Here is a 15,968-nt window from a genome sequence, read left to right as displayed (position 1 = left end):
ACGCTCGGAGATGACTGCAGTGAGACACTGGGGTTATGCTGGACACAAGTGCTGTGTCCTGCTTGTAAACACTTCAGCAGGAAAAACCGGCTTACTATGAGCATTTGCTTTGGTGCACTCGGAGTAGGAAAGAAGCATAGATCCATGCAAAACATGTGAGTTTAAAATAATCTTCTCTGTTTGTGAACCTAGATCAAGAAATGAGCCACACTGATTTAGCGGGGAGAAAGAGGGAGCTTGGGCTATTCCTCAAAACGAACAAGTGTGGCATCAGCAGAGCTGTCACGGCTCCCCTGGGTGGAAGACCTAAGGCCTGAGTTGCTGTGCTGGTATGGATTTGGGAAACCAAGAGACAGGGATCGGGAGACACAGGATGACTGCATCTCAAAAGAGCAGTGCCAGGAGTCTGTGCAGTATAGGAAACACGGCAGACTCTGCGACCACGGCGAGCCCCACGCCTCTGAGTAGGGGCTGCACTCTTCCCTTGATGGAGTAAATGCTGTTCTTTCCTCCCTAAAAGGTAAGACACAGTTCCCTTCTGCCAGTGGCACCTCCAGAGTTCTAAGCCAAAGCGTCGCTGAGATAATTTTAGGAGTGGTTTTGAGAGGTGGCAGAGATCAGCCTTTCTAAAACAGGCCATGCTGTTTTCTCCTTCGGAAGAGCAGACTGCTCCAGAGCACTGGGCCTGCCTCCCCTGCACAGCCGCCAATCTACTCCCTGAGTCAGGTTGGGCTCTACTGCTCCCAAAGCGGCAGGGCAGAAGATGGGCAGGAGATGGAGGGGACTTGCTCCTGCAGGGTGATGGATGTCAACAAGCCCTGTGGTGCCCACACTTGCAGAAAGCATTGGATGGGGAAAGGGGACAAGGTCTGAACTTTGCCTCAGACCCACCTGGGTGAGGTGAGTCCTCTCGCTGTGCCCCAGAGTGACCTGCTCTCCTGTGTCTGACACCATGACCCAGAGGTCTCTGCCCTAAATGAGACTGACCTCAGGTCTGGGCCTCCAGATGCAGCGCCCGTCAGTGTCTCCCCGGGCTCAAGCACGCAGGGCATTAAGTCCTAGACCATGTCCTGTGAAGGCCCTGTGTGTGATCTGCATGACCTTCCTGGGCTTCCTGTACCTCCCAGGCCTGGTTCTCCAGCGGCTGGGTGGGACTGCAGGTGCTCTGAGAGTCAACCCTGATGCAGTCTCTAGAGACTCAGCTGCAGGAAGGGGAAGATCACTTTTATCTAACTGGAAACAAGTCTGTGAGTTTCATATCATAAATGTGAGTCTGGAACACTGGTGAAAACAAAGGCAGTTACATAAATGCTCCCTGAGCAAACTGCTCAAGGGGGGTCTTCTGGGACTGAAGATTCACGCAATCCGCAAGCAGGCCCTCCTCCATGCTGCACTCGGATCCTCCCCCCACATTTTCGAGTGCTCCCCTAGCTCCTGTGTGTGTCAGGGGAGTTCTGCTGGGGGCCTGCAGGGCCTCCACATCCGCTGTTCTCCCACCACCACAGACCCCTCACTCCATGTCCTCTCAGCCAGCCACTGTTGAGCAGGGACACTCATCCTTGTGGCCAACGGAGTGAAGCTACAAGATGTGGTCCTGGGGCCTCCCAAGTCTGCTGTGTGGCTTCCTTCATAACTGGAATGATGGCTGAAAGCCATCTACCTCTTCAACCTTTCATCACCAGCAAACCAGCATGTCACACTTCAAAGTTCTTTCTAAACTGTTACTGTTTCAGGTTTATTTTCCTACAGTTTCTAAATGCACACCTACGTGGGTAAGTTAGGACTATCTGTTTGTCAGGAGGAATCTCACTTTCCTGTGAGGCTGTCACCAATTCAATTATCTTTGTTCGTTCTCTCTGAAGAAATCCACAGTGCTTTATAAGAGTTATTTCTAAGGGAAATAAAGTGAGCCATCTGCACTCAGTATGTCCCTAAATAATCAAAGCCACAGGCTGTGTCTTTCTGAGGGCAGGCCCATTGTCCTGGCTTGACCCCAGGCTGCTCACAGATCCTGCAAAGCTTTGGGCTTCAGATGCTGGGGAGCATTCTTTATGGGTGGGATTGTGTCTATCAAAAGAGATGCTGAAGTTTTAACCCCAGACTTCAGAATATGGTTGTATCTTGGAACAGGGTATGTAAAAGGTAATCAAATTCAAATGAGGCCTTTAGTCTAGGCTTTATCCAATGATTGGTGTTCTATAAAAAAGGGAAAATTTGAACTGGTGTGCACGTGTGGACACGTGGAGACACAGACAGACAGACAGACAGATACACACACTCAGCAGAGAATGCTAGGTGAAGATGCAGCCATGCACTGCTATGCGCTGACCATGCAATGCATAGGAGGCGCAACACGCCATGCGCTGACCTCTCCACGTCCTTCCCAACTTTCGGTCAAGGCTTGTGTTCTAGTGTACTTGGTGCAGAGAACCTTAGATTTCATGTTTTGGAGGTGGAGATGCAGACAGGAGATGAACACCTATAGATTAACAAAAGTCAAGGAAGTTCAAGGAACGTGCAACACGGGGACCCCACGGCTCGCAGAAGAGATCAACCCTGCTGAAACCTCTGTCTTGTATTTCTGGCTCCAGAACTGAGACAATGAATCTGTTAAGCCGCCCAGCCTGCAGCTCCGGTGGCAGCCCTAGCCCACGAACACACCATGCCCTACTTCTAATCTGCCAGTTTCTAGACTTACAGAGGACTTGCCTCACAGAGGACTTGGGTCCCAAAGGGGTGAGGCTGAGACAGAGGGAGAAGCCAGGGGACTAGAAGGGGTGAGTGCCCTAGCCAGGCCCTGCACTGGAAGGTGAGAGTGCTCTGGGCCTGGCTTTCCCACCGTAGTTCCAGGGTTCTCTCCACCCGCTCATGAGTGTCAAAATCGTGTATGGAGCTGAGCTTTCAAAAAGGGCCAAGATTCTTTCAGTTGGACTGGAAACGTGAGAACACAGCCAGCAGGCACCACCCACCATCCAGGAAGCTGCCTCTCAGGTTGCTGGGTCCGCAGCCACTGCACCGGGGGCTTCCTGCCCTCCAGGACTGTTAGAAACGACTAATGGTAAAATTAGAATCAATCCATGTTTTCTTTCTTGAAACTCTAATTTCCTTGAAATTACTGGAAATACCACAAGATAGCATAGCACCAAGGTTGAAAAAATCCAAAACATGAAATCTAAGGTTCTCTGCACCAAGTACACTAGAACACAAGCCTTGAGTGAAGGACGTGGAGAGGTCAGCACATGGCGTGTCGCGCCTCCTGACATCTGGTTTGGAGCTCACCACGGTTAGTGAGGTCAGGGATTTTCAGGTTTCAAACTGAAAATTCAATTTATGTCCTTAGCAAAGATCCTGTTTAGTGTATCACAAATAAATGGCTAAATTCCCAAGCCACTGCTGAAAAGGAGCCCGGGTAAAAGACCGGCCAAGAGACACAGGATGGCAAAGGCAGACAGCTACCTTAAATCCACACTTTTCCTCTTGAGCCTGAACTTTGAATGTGTGTTTTAAGATCAATAAATTAGAATATATATATTTTTTCTCATCTAAAACATTGTGTTCAATATCCATCACTGTTTATATTTTAAAAATGCAAAATTTTCAGTGTAAGGCTAAGGTTGACATTAATACAACAGTGCCACCCAGTGACTGTTCTGGTGAAACAAAAATGTCACTACAATTTCCTATTTAAATATTTGTGTATTTTCAGTATGTCTGTGGTCCCAACCATTCATATAAAATTATACACAATACTAATTAAAAAATATAAAAAAAGCATTAGACATTTTTACCTATCCACTCAAAATTAAGTACAGTTAAGGTGTCAAAGGCTAATATAACACTTGCAAATACAGGGCTTTGCTTATTAAATGTCACCTTGATGCTGTGAAGCCAGTGATGCGGCTGACAGGAGGGCACATCACTGTCTCCTCTAGTGCAAAATGCTAGACAGCCATAGATCCATGACAGTCCTTTGCTTTCACCAATGTTCACCTGTACCTCACAGTGCAGTTTCAAGGAATTCACCTAATGCCCCTAATAAAAATTGTGTTCATGATTTCACTTCAGACCACTATTCCTGGTTAACCATTAATTTTAAGGCTTTAATAAATACCATTCATGATTGCTATGATTGAGTCTAGTGAAGGCACTGAAGATGCCACCATGGAACTTACAAATCAATAACGTGATATGGTCAAAATACTCCTATGACCTCAGACAGCATTACAAAACCCCACTCTTTAGAACCATAGTTCAACTTTTCAATTTTAAGTCTGTACAAACAGAAATACTTGGTCATCCTTTAATTTTTTTTACAGGAAATATAAGCACAAGCAGGAGGGAGGGGAGTAAAAGAACCAACATATACAACAGAATCTCTTTGAAGCTACGACTATAACTTTCTCCTGTTAGATGCACCACGTTTAAACTCACACACCTGCAATTCCAGCAACTCTGGAGGCTGAAACAGAAGGATCACAGGTCCTTGGTCAGCCTCAGCAACTTAGTGAGATCCTATTTCAAAATTAAAAAATAAAAAAAAAAGCTGGGGATGTAGCTCAGTGGTTGAGCGCCCTGGGGTTCAGTCCCCAATAGCAAAATAAATAAATAAAAATAAAGAGTAGTAGTTCAGTTCAGCAACACTGACTGGATACCCAGGATGTACCAGGTACAGTGTTAGATACTAGGCAATCAAAGGTCATTAAGAACTAGCCTGTGCAGTAGTGGAGACAGACACAAACCTATCATTTCAGTGTAATATAAACTTTTTTTATTTTTTGGTACTGGGTAACCCAGGGGTGTTTTACCACTGAGTATATCCCTAGTCCTTTTTATTTTTGTTTTTTTTTTCCTAATATTTATTTTTTAGTTCTCGGCGGACACAACATCTTTGTTTGTACGTGGTGCTGAGGATTGAACCCGGGCCACATGCACGCCAGGCAAGCCCGCAAGCCCGCTACCGCTTGAGCCACATCCCCAGCCCCTCCTTTTTATTTTTGATAAAGAGTCTCACAAAGTTTTCCAGGCTGGCCTGGAAATTGTAATCCTCCTTCCTCAGTCTGCAGAGTTGCTGGGATTACAGGAATGTGCCACCACACCCTGAGTAGACTCCTATGCAAAAGAATCTACCTCAGACCTCTCCTTGTTTCATGCATCTCAACACAGCCAGGGACATGCTTCACAGGCATCCTGAGCTAGTCTGACAAAGCTAGATCATCAGTCACCTCCCAAATGAGTTTGCCGCAAGGAACCTAAGTCAGAAGATGGCACCCCATTAGTCTAGGCATTGAATCCACTCAGTGTCTAGGACTGAGGCTGAGCTGTGGATAAAAGATAGCAAAGAGTGGTCCCTGTCTCCACCAAGGCTTTTTATATCTTGGTATTCCTATTCCTACATTAGACCAATTTAATCCAGTTTTCATCTTTAGTGATCTGCTAAAAACAAAGCAGAAACACTGTTTGGAGCCTGTCACTTAGGGATGGGACTTGAGTAAAGTGCTGATTATTCAGGAATGCCACCTGCACTGACATCCCATTTGCAGGTTACCAAGGTCTCACCCAGTATTGAAGCCAGATTTAAAATTAGGTACTCAGTGTAGTTAGGTAAATCGGGTCTAATATCGAGTGAAATCTAAAATGGAGGCCATGCTGAGAATGAATTTCCGGAAAAGTTGAGCAACTCTCTGAATGTTAATGAAAACCAGGAAACAGCCCCCAACAGATTTGGAGATAGCCCATCCCAAAGAAATGTTAATGAACAGCAAACTTGAATGGAAATGCCCAGATTACTTCTTTGGCCCACCTGTGTCCCAACCCTTCCCACCTACATTCCATCACCAAAAACTATAAAAAGGGGAACACATTCGCCCTTCAAAGGATTCCACCTCTAGGGTCCCCTTCTTCCTCCGGGAGAAGTCTTTTCTGCTGTCCTTTATTTAATAAACTTCTAATTTTCCACTCTGACCTTGCCTCCGCGTGCTTCTCTGGTGTTATTCTAAAACATTGGGGAAGCAAGGACTCGTCACCGGTCAACAGCGGTAACAGTATCACCTGTCACTCAAGGGTCTGCTCAGCCTTTAAAGGTTTGTCATGAGTCTTTAAAGTAGAATCTGGAAGGAAATATGGATTTCACATTAGAAAAGGAATAGGCATTGCAGATATCAATGTGTGTTAAGTGCTTAAAAAATATTTTTTAGATTACTCCGATGACCTTCTAATAGATTGAAGAGGTTGGAAAGGGGATCAGTTTGTAAGAAATCAAATAAAAAACTGAGGACTTGTTAAAAATCAAGGGCAGAACTGCAGTTGGAGACTGAGCTTGGTATGCAGACTCAGGGTTAGGGTGTAAAGGTGAAATTTCTAAGCTGATTCTAAGCCGCAGAGCCTGAGTTAAAGTGTAAAAGACCGGACATTGTAAAGTTTCTAAACTGCAGGGCTTGGGTTAAAAAGTAAAAGACCAAGTATTGTTAAGTTCCTCTGCTGCCCCCAAAACCTGTAATCCCTGTAGCTGTTAGGACAATACCCGAACTGCCCAGTAAATATTCTCACTGACTCCTCTGGTTGACTAATAACTTGGGACTCTGAGTAGCCTGGCACGTAGGGCATCCAGGCCCCAAAACCAATCAGTTTAAATGTGTACCCCGCTTAGAAGTGACCAATCACCCCTGCCCAATCTGTTCCCGCCAATGAATGTACTAATCAGGTCTCAGAGTTGTTGTTCAATTTTCCCATGCCTCATGATGATTTGTTCTGATGTATGTAAAGCCCCCACCCTCCCCCAAAAGTGTACTTAAGCTCTGCCTGACCTCTGCTCTGGGCTCTGGGCTGCTCTATCTTCCTGAGTGAGCCTGGAGCCTCAGCATGCTGAATCAATAAAACCCCTTCTGCCAATTGCATGAAGCCGGTCTCTTGTGGTCTCTCCCTCCGACGCTTCGCCGGACCCTTACAAGGGCTTGATAGGGACCCAATTCAACAGTCTCAGACACAGGCAGTTCAGATGCTGATAAATCACACAGTCCAAACTGGGAAGGGAAGTAACAGGGAAGATGGAAGTGAATATACACTGGAATGAGGTATAAAGGAGCAGAAAAATAGAATGCTGAGAAAAAACAGATGTTCCCAATTTACAAAGGCTCCACTTGTGAGTTTAGACTTCACAATGTGGCAAAAATATTTTCATTCAATAGAAACCACACCTTGAATTTGATTTGTTCCCAGGGCAGCAATATGTTACACAGCACTCTTTTCCATGCAGGAGAGGCAGCAAGCTTCAGCTATCAGCCACAGGATCAGGTGGGAAGAATGGCATCACACTATGTTGTTTAGGCTAGGTGTGTGGACCACACTTCCCACTTAACATGTTTATGAGGGAGTGAACCCATTGTAAGCTGAGTATAATCCTGGTACTGGAATTTAATTTTTGGCAGTGTCTTTAAGGTGATGACAAAACTTGAGAGTTCTGTTGCTTCACCCTTCACCTTTTTAAAAATATGCTTACATGGTCTGATTCACAGACCATGTAAGTATATTTTTAAAAAGTTGTATTCATCCTTGTAAATAAGATCATTTGAATAAACTTTTTCAAAGGTAACTTTAATACTAATACAACTCATATTTACGATAACATTATTGTCATTCAACTCTGGACACCATGCCTTTCCTGCTAATGCTGCACAGGGTAGCCAGATCAAAGTTCTACTGGTGTGGAAACCTCAGTAAAACTGCTTTTTCCTCTAATAACAGGCCCACCCGTCTTCAGCTCAAAGATCACAACTTGTACTGAATGCATATTTCCACACTTGCCCTCATAACAATAGATTTTTTGGGGGGACTCCTTCTTTGAAGAATGTAACTCACCCAGCAGGTGAAGCTGTGACAATTTAGAGGAGGGAGAACGGAGCCTGCTGGAGATGAACAGAGGATCTGTCAGAAAATGGGGCTCCATTAGGCCACAGGCCCTCACTGCACCTGGGTCTGCCACACTCGGAATCACTAATTTGGATCCACTGCATCTGAACTCTTCACACCTGAACCCCCTTACGTTTGGGTCCACTCCACCTGAGGCCCTGCACTAGGGGCCGCTGCTCTTGGATCCGTGCTCTGGGCCTGCCACACTTGAGCACTCCTGTTTCTGGACCCGCTGCTTCTGGAGCCCACCATACCTGAGAGCTGCACCTGCACCCGCTGCTCCCGGACCCATGCGCTGGGCCTGCTACACCTGAGCGTTCCTGTACCTGGACTCGCTGCACCTGGACCCGCTGCTCCTGGACCCCGTGCGCTGGGCCCGCCACACTTGAGCCCCCTGCACTGGGCTCACTGCCCTGGGACCGACCCTTCCCTTGGCACAGGGCTTCTGGAGATGCAGAGGCAGCACGCGGAGGCCGTACCGCTGGCTCGTCGACCTGGGTCTCCACCCCGGCGAGGCAGCGCCTCAGTCGCCCCATCGAGATTACGGCTGGGTCGAATTTCCGTGCCGATTCTGTGCCGGGTGGTCCTCCCTGCTAGACCTTGGTTCTCCTTTGACTTGGGCGCCCGCCTCCCGCCGTCGCCGTAGCGCTTCGGGTCCAACTGGAGCCTGAGTCTCCAATTCCGGCCGGCTTCCGCGAGCGTACGGTCTTTCGGCCCCGGTCGGCTACCAGACCCAGGAAGGGGCGGGGATTGCGCCGGAAGGACAGGTACTTCCGGCGAGCGGCGGATTTGAAAAGCAACGGTAGGCCTGGGCTCGGTGGGCCGTCAGTCGCCGTTCTGCGCGAGGGACCTTTCTTGGCGGCCGCTGTAGGTGAGCGGGCTGGCCTCCTGCGGCCGGGGGCTGGCCGGGGGCTGGCCGGGACTTCGGGGAACCCTCGCTCGCCGCGGTGGCGGCCGCGAGCGTTTGCTTCTGTTGAGGGTCTCGAGTCGGGATTTCCTCAGCCGCCGGCGAAGGGCGTGTCTGAAGTCGGGCAGTTTGGGCGAGTGCGGAGCCGGTGGCCGCGGCCGTTCCGTCCCGCCCCGGGTTTCCCTCTACGTCTGTTTCCCGTGCCCAGAGCCCAGTGGGCCCTGGCAAGGCCCGCCCTTTTGCGCAGCGTGTTGCGGGAGGAGGGCGGTTGGAATGGGGAGGAGATTCCCAAGAGACGCGGGAGGCTGAGGCCAACTCGGGAGGAAGTTCTTCAGGTTTCGAAGGTTTTGGAAACCAGGCAGAACAATTTGAGTTTGATGTGATAGGAAAGGTGATTTAAGTACTTTTGTACAAATGTTATACGTTAGACGTTTTGCAAACATTAAACTGACATCAGGGTGTACAGGAATCAGGAGAGGGATGTGCGATAATGACTATGAAGTTATTTCATACCCACCTTTCTATTGTGACAATCTCTAATTAAGATCTACTTTGTTTTGGAAGAGTGACCTGTAATCTTTCATCCTTGGTTCTTAAATATATGACTTAGCAGAAAGCATAGATTGCATATGTAGGGAAGTTTTAAGTGTCCATTTTCCCTCTGAAGGCTTGCTAGTTTAAATTGACAGTAGAATGTTGAAAGCGGGAAAAATCCAGAACTTATTCTGTGCCTAAGCACAGAAGGGCTAGAATGTTGAGGTTTATAAAAAGCTAAACAAAGGTTTAGTGCCTTGGGCTTGAGGGTGGGCAGGGGAGGTGGCTGCAGGCTTTGGAGGCCCAAGGGGAGAAGGTGACAGCAAGCAAGGGCTGGTAGTTGTCTTGCTATATGATAAAATCTTACCCTTAATAGCCACCATAGAAATATCTCCACCCACTTGATGTTTAATATCTACGTCTATCTAAAAAGCTGTCCTTTTGTAAACTGTTTACAAAAGGACAGCTTTTTAGAGCCTTTTCTTTATCTGAAGAAGTCTGCATTTTCTCTGCCAAATCAGCTTGAAATAATGGCAAAGAAATATCCTGGGATAGGAATTTTACTTTCCCTCTCAGTTAAGGTAATAGAGACACCTAATATGTGAAGGATCTGAGTCTACAGAAAGTGATCTTCATTCTAAAATAGAAATGTGCAGTTGTGAAATTCAATAGTAGGAAATACAAACCCTTGCCTAAGTTACAAATAGTTATGCAGGATCATGGGGAAATACAGCTGATATAAGGGGTCACCCTGAGGGTGTTCTTAATATCCATCATAAGCATGTTTGTGAATGAGTGTTACACTTGTAGCCCAGCAGAGGAGTCTCCTTACTATTAATACTCAGCCCTGGGCCAGTCATATCTGGAGTGTTGGGTTAAGCTTGGGCATTATGTTTTAGGAAGACACTGACAAAATAATATTTTAGAGGAAGGTTAAGTATGAGGGTATAATATTTTACAATATGCGTTTGGTGTTCATCCTGAGTTCCTGGCACACAAATCTTAAAATCCGTGGAGTCTTCAAAGTGATAAGTGACCTTTTATGAGCTAGCGGTTGACTGAGGGCTGGTGTCCTCTAGGTAGCTTCTGGATGGGCTTTCATCTGAAGAACGTAGGCAGGCTTAGAGAATTAGAACTTTTGGCCCCACCTCTAATCTCAGGGAATGAACAGATCACCAGTGTCCAGTAATGTAATCAATCATGTCTATATAATAAACTTATGTAAAACCCAGAAGGATTGGTTTTGAAGAGTTTCTGATGACCATCCAGATGATGTGAACCCCAGTATTCCTGGAGGTTGTAACCCCTTCCCTCATACCTTGCCCTACCTGTTCTTTCATCTGGTATTTCATCACTTGTAATATTCCTTTATAATTAGCCAGTAAATGTTTTGCAGGAGTCCTAGGCTATGCTCTGGGATCCCAACAAACTAGGTCCAGCCATTCATTCCCCAAACCATACAGAAATGGGAATGGTGAAAAGCAGAAAAAAACTTTATATGGCTACGTTGGAAGACTTATGCTAAGATCCAACATCTCAGCCCTGTCTTTCAGTTTGAAGGCAGCTTTAGGTTTAAATAGAGGAAGAATCAGGGCAGGAGGTCTGCATAATTCAACCATCATGGTCAAACTGGTCTGGCCTATCATTCTCTCAGTCCTGGCTCTATACAGGAACTCTCAAGAAGTCCTTATTCCTTGAAGTCCAATTTCCACTTGTTGCTTAAAATGTTTATCTGTCAGACCTGGGATCCTGGAAGGGGGCAGGTTGGCTCTCATGAGATGATTGCTCCTGCCTGGAGAGTGAATCAGTCTTATCCTGGAATGATGTGCCTGTAACATAGGATCTGCTATATAGGGCAAAGTCTAGACATTTCCAGGTGCCACTCCTGGGTGAGAAATTGGACGCTGCAAATCTGACCTCAGTCTTAAAGGGGACAGGTGAGATAAATTTAGGGCTGATGAAGCTAGTATTACTAATTTTTAGGTAAATATTTCTTAAATGATTTGCATACCTACCTGAGCAGGTTAGAGTTTAAGGTGACAAAGGAGACAGGTACAAAATGAAGGTAGAGATGCCAAACTTTATCCTGCTTTTAGTTATCCATGGGGCATCTCCAGACCTAAGTGAAGTCACTGCTTTTAGCAAAAGCAGCCTAACTCCCTGTTACATAAGTGTTCCCTGAGTTCTGTGAGTTTGTCCAGCAAATTAAGTGAACCCAAAAAGGAGATGGTGTGAACTCCAATAAATAGCAGGTTGGTCAGAAGCACAGGTGAAATGATATGGGATTTCTGATTGGCATGTGGGCTGAGGAGATAGTCTGAGCCCTTAGCCTATGGGATCTAAATCTATCCGGTAGATAGTATGAATATAGCTAGTGAACACCTAGCTGGCACCACTTGCACAACTGATTGCTTGCTTGGTGTGTGCAGGCACCACTCATCCCAGTCTTGTCATGAGCCTTCAGTGTTGATTGCTGTTGAGCCAGGGGAAAGTTTGCTTTTTTTCCTCTCACAGATGGAAGGGCTTGCTCTTAGGTAAAGAAATTATTCTAGAATAAGAGGGCTTAGCAGAGACCCAATGACCGTCTTCACATTTTTTGAAAGAACTGTCATTTAAACAGGGATTGATACATTCTGTGAAGTTGTGGTAACTAGAAATCAAGGCAATGACCAAAATTCCACAACAAACATTACAGCATGAGGGAGAGTTATTTAACTGTGAGAGCCCTCTGAAGTGGAAAAAGTTGCCTTGATGTACAGTTGTGGTATGGAATGAATAGGTTTACTGCTCTGGCTCCCCAAAATTCTGGCTCCTTTGCAGGAAAAAGGTTTATTCAAAGCCAGCTTCAAGAAAGAGCTGAAGACCTTTCTGTCTCCAATCTCCATCTTTTTTTTAATAGCAGGCAGAGTGGGACAAAAGGCAGCAAATACACATATGTAGGTTTAGCTGGGCTGTGTTGATCAGAAGCATGCTAGTCTAAGTTCCCTGGTGCCTCTCAGGCTGGTGTAAGGGATTGAGCCTCCTCTCAGTATGAGGAAATATGGAGTGTAAAAACATGGTTATTGGAAAACTTCCTTAATTTGGAAAGGAGTCTACTTGAGAGTGACTACTGTGATGCTTTCAAGGGTTTATATGGAACTAGGCAGTTATTTATAATCATCTTTTAAAATAGCTTTAGTTAGGCTAGTTGCCAGTGCTTCTTTTTAACCCTAATGTTCTAAGAAACATTAGGAACCTGAAAAAAAACAAAACAAAAACAAACAAGATTTCCAGAATTATGGCCATTTGAGAACATCAGCATATCTGCAAAGTTGAGTATGTCCACATTGGGTCTCCACATTGGCTTCTTCCCTGGGACATTGTGGGAAAGGGGATCTTTGGGCAATTAAACTAGTATTTAAGCAATAGGTTAAGGCCCCTCTTCTTCTTGGTAAAGAAATGAGTCTTAGCTTATTGGACTCTCCAGGTAGTGTCAGAGTTCTGTAAGTGAAATCTCAGTACATAGCCACAAGGTTAAATGCAAGTTCTAGGACAGGCTTTTTTAACCTTATCCTGTGGGCATTTTGGATAATTCTTTGTTGTGAGGAGCCACTGTAGATAGAAGTTGTGGGACGTTTAGCGGCATTCCCACCTCCACTGACTAGATTCCAGCAGCATTATTACTCCTGGCCTGACAACCAAATGTCTCCAAGCAAATGAGCCTACAAGAGCAGGGGGTACAGAACTGTGAGAACTGCTGCTTTAGGGGGGCACAGGACCAACTCACCATAGGAACACATTAGGGAAAAGGGGTTTTTGTTTTGTTTTTTAAAGTTCTTGCTTTAGGAATTTCTGCATCTGTTTTTACTGATTTTTTTCTCTTGCATCTTAAACTTTAATAGTCATCTCATTATGTATGTAATGAATAGAATTTTGAATCAGAATATGATATTTTTTTCCTTCTGTGTGTTATCATCCCTTATATATAGCTTCTAATGATGGTGCCTTATGCTGTGTAAAACCTCTGTCTGGCCCCTCAAATGTGAAAAAGGAAACACATGATTTCCCAGTTGTGTGTTCAAATAAAATCCTCTTTCCCATGTGGAAGATAATAGTGAACTGCATTAGGAAGATTAGCAGAAAATGACTGTGCTTGGTAGAATTTTATTTTAGGATATACATCTTTGTCTTTATCTTATTAAATATTTGATGATAGTGCTAGTGTCACTAGTTCAACTTGACTTGTTTTGTTCTTATTGATTATCAAGTTCCAGACAATGAGAACTACTGATTGTATTTCTGATTCTCTTTTTTTCCCCCTTCCTTCAGACTGCAAGTCCCAAGATGGAAACTTTGTCTTTTCCCAGATATAAAGTTGCTGAGATTGTGGTTCATATTCGCAATAAGTTCTTAACAGGAGCGGATGGAAAAAACCTCTCCAAGAATGACCTTTATCCAAATCCAAAGGTAAAATGTCTTGATGTTTGAAGTAGGTATTGGTGTTAGAGAACAAGTAGGTCACCATGCCATGTCATGTTGTCAGTTTTAATACAGAGAAAGATTTCAGCTAGTGTAATTTTAAATAACATTAAATTTGTATGTGAGATGATTTCTGCCCTCCCATTAGGAATTCACTTTTTTAATATGATTGTTTTCTTTAAAAAAAGACAGCCGCTTTTAAATCATAGATATATTAAAGGATATTAAGTTTTTTTTATTGCTGTTGAAGTGTGGTACACGGATTTAATGTATTGGCAGGGCTTAGGGGAATTTATTCCTAGTGGTTTCCCCACCATAGAAAATGCTTGAAATGACCCCCTTGGAATCTTACAGATTAATCTTCTTGCCTTATGCCCCAAGAGAGAGTTGACTTGCTTTGATGGGCATCATTCCTCACATGGTTATTAAATGCAGAAATGGACTGTGTGTGTGTCACAGAGCATCCAGAGTCCTTTTCCAGTCTTGGTGTTACCTTGCAGTGACAACATAGGGAAGCCTGGTTCCATGACATGGAACTTAGACTGTCTAATGTCAGTATCCTTTAATTCTTTAAAATGAGGGGAATCAGCTCAGAGTAAATGATGGGCCTTTAAACTGAGTAAAGTTAACTTTTTGAAAAGGTGCAATATTTTCTCTATATTTCTCACTTTTCTGCTCATACAATAAGGTTTTTAAACTTCTGTATTTCCTCATTGAGTTTATCCCCCTTGTTTTAAGTTGTCTCTTAAACTTCACATCCAAGAAAATCTTAATGTCTAAGGTAGCAACAAGATTTCTCATGATCTTTTTCAAGAAATATATTCTCAGTGTTGGGACACATCTGCCACATTCCTGGCAACCTGCAGATCTGAAAGAAGAACTAACTTCCTCCATTGCCTGGGGTGGGGGTGGCTTGAATTTGATTTAGAAGAGTATGTTTGTTCTTAAGCAGCTGTCTTCTTGTCTACTTTCGGCACTTGGAACAACTGACATGAATCATAAGGTATTTTAAAATCTGGAAAATGGTGAAACATTTCAAGGAGATGGAACAGTTGTCACCCTTTTCTCTGTGTTTACTGACTATAGCATTGGACAGTGGTGATAGTGATGTAGTGCTGGAGTCCTGCGTCAAGAGTATTGAAAGTTCCTTTCCGTTGCAGCCTGAAGTCTTGTATATGATCTACACGAGGGCCTTACAGATAGTCTATGGCATTCGATTGGAGCATTTTTACATGGTAAGTTTATGGTAAGGCAAAACTATGTTTCGTGTTTTACTGCAGTTCTCTGCTCACGTACACACTGCCTTTTAAGGAAATCTTGACTGTTTTGACACATTCAAAGGCTTGTGTAAAATCAGTGTCACTTGTGAAGGAATTTTAGGCATAATAATGGTTTATATGCATAGCTTTACCAAGACAGAAACCTCAGTGGAAGCCCTGAACAACACCTAGACATCACTGAGGCTGTTCCCAGGTTTATAGGTCCCCTGAGACCCACGGACACAGCGAGTGTGCATGGACAAGGGTCTCTTCTCAGGAAGGACTCCTAGGTGAGAAGAGCAGGCACACAGTGAGAACAATGCCAGAAATGAGGCAGCTGAGCTCTCAGCAAACTAGCTGTTTCTAGTAGGAAAGGCACTTTCTTTATTGTATTTTTTTTTTTTTTTTTTTGCAGTGAAGTCCTGAGGGCATCCTCTGAAGATGCTCTGACAATGTCAGAGTCTTTGGAGTCTCATCAACATGATAGTTATCTGTTGTTTAAAAATCAAAGACATTTTAAATGAACAAAAGATGGCTCACTTCATTTTTGTTTTTGTACAACTAGCATTTTGCACACTAGCTCAGCTCTACCAACCCACCTGTTCTTTTTGTATTTGACATTGTTCACAGACTAGTACATATTACAGTAAGAGTGCTGGATAAAAACATGAGGTACGAAAGTAGTTCAAAGATTATAGGTCATGCAGATCATGTTAGACAGCAAAGAAAATTGTGACCGAGAAAACACTAAATAAAAATACATAAAGAATGTGCATTATATATATTAAAATAAAAACAAAAACAAAACAAAAAACAAAATTTCGTATGCAGAAAACGTTTTGTTACATTGCAGATTTTAATGTATTTAAAAATTGCAACATGCAGATTAAGTGCAGTGTATGCTG

The 15,968-nt window shown here is 44.3% G+C and overlaps 1 protein-coding gene across 2 annotated transcripts in view; it reads left to right on the top strand.

Moving 5' to 3' along the window:
* The first annotated feature begins 8,690 nt into the window (after positions 1 to 8,690).
* Positions 8,691 to 15,968, top strand: part of Nuf2 (NUF2 component of NDC80 kinetochore complex) — a 28,738-nt gene continuing 21,460 nt past the window's right edge. Inside the window, exons 1-3 of one of the 2 annotated variants that reach the window (XM_076831686.2) lie at positions 8,691 to 8,772; positions 13,655 to 13,792; positions 14,965 to 15,039. In XM_076831686.2, the coding sequence (XP_076687801.1) occupies positions 13,670 to 13,792; positions 14,965 to 15,039 (198 nt within the window). In that variant the 5' untranslated portion in view covers positions 8,691 to 8,772; positions 13,655 to 13,669. Of the gene's footprint in view, positions 8,777 to 13,654; positions 13,793 to 14,964; positions 15,040 to 15,968 lie in introns of both variants that reach the window. The other variant, XM_076831685.2, reaches the window with a different exon arrangement.

The sequence above is a fragment of the Callospermophilus lateralis genome, chromosome 13 (assembly GCF_048772815.1).
Source record: "Callospermophilus lateralis isolate mCalLat2 chromosome 13, mCalLat2.hap1, whole genome shotgun sequence".
Classification (NCBI taxonomy): Eukaryota; Metazoa; Chordata; class Mammalia; order Rodentia; family Sciuridae; genus Callospermophilus; species Callospermophilus lateralis.
The sequence above is the reverse complement of the archived record's forward strand: the minus strand, read 5'-3'. Positions and strand labels throughout refer to the sequence as shown.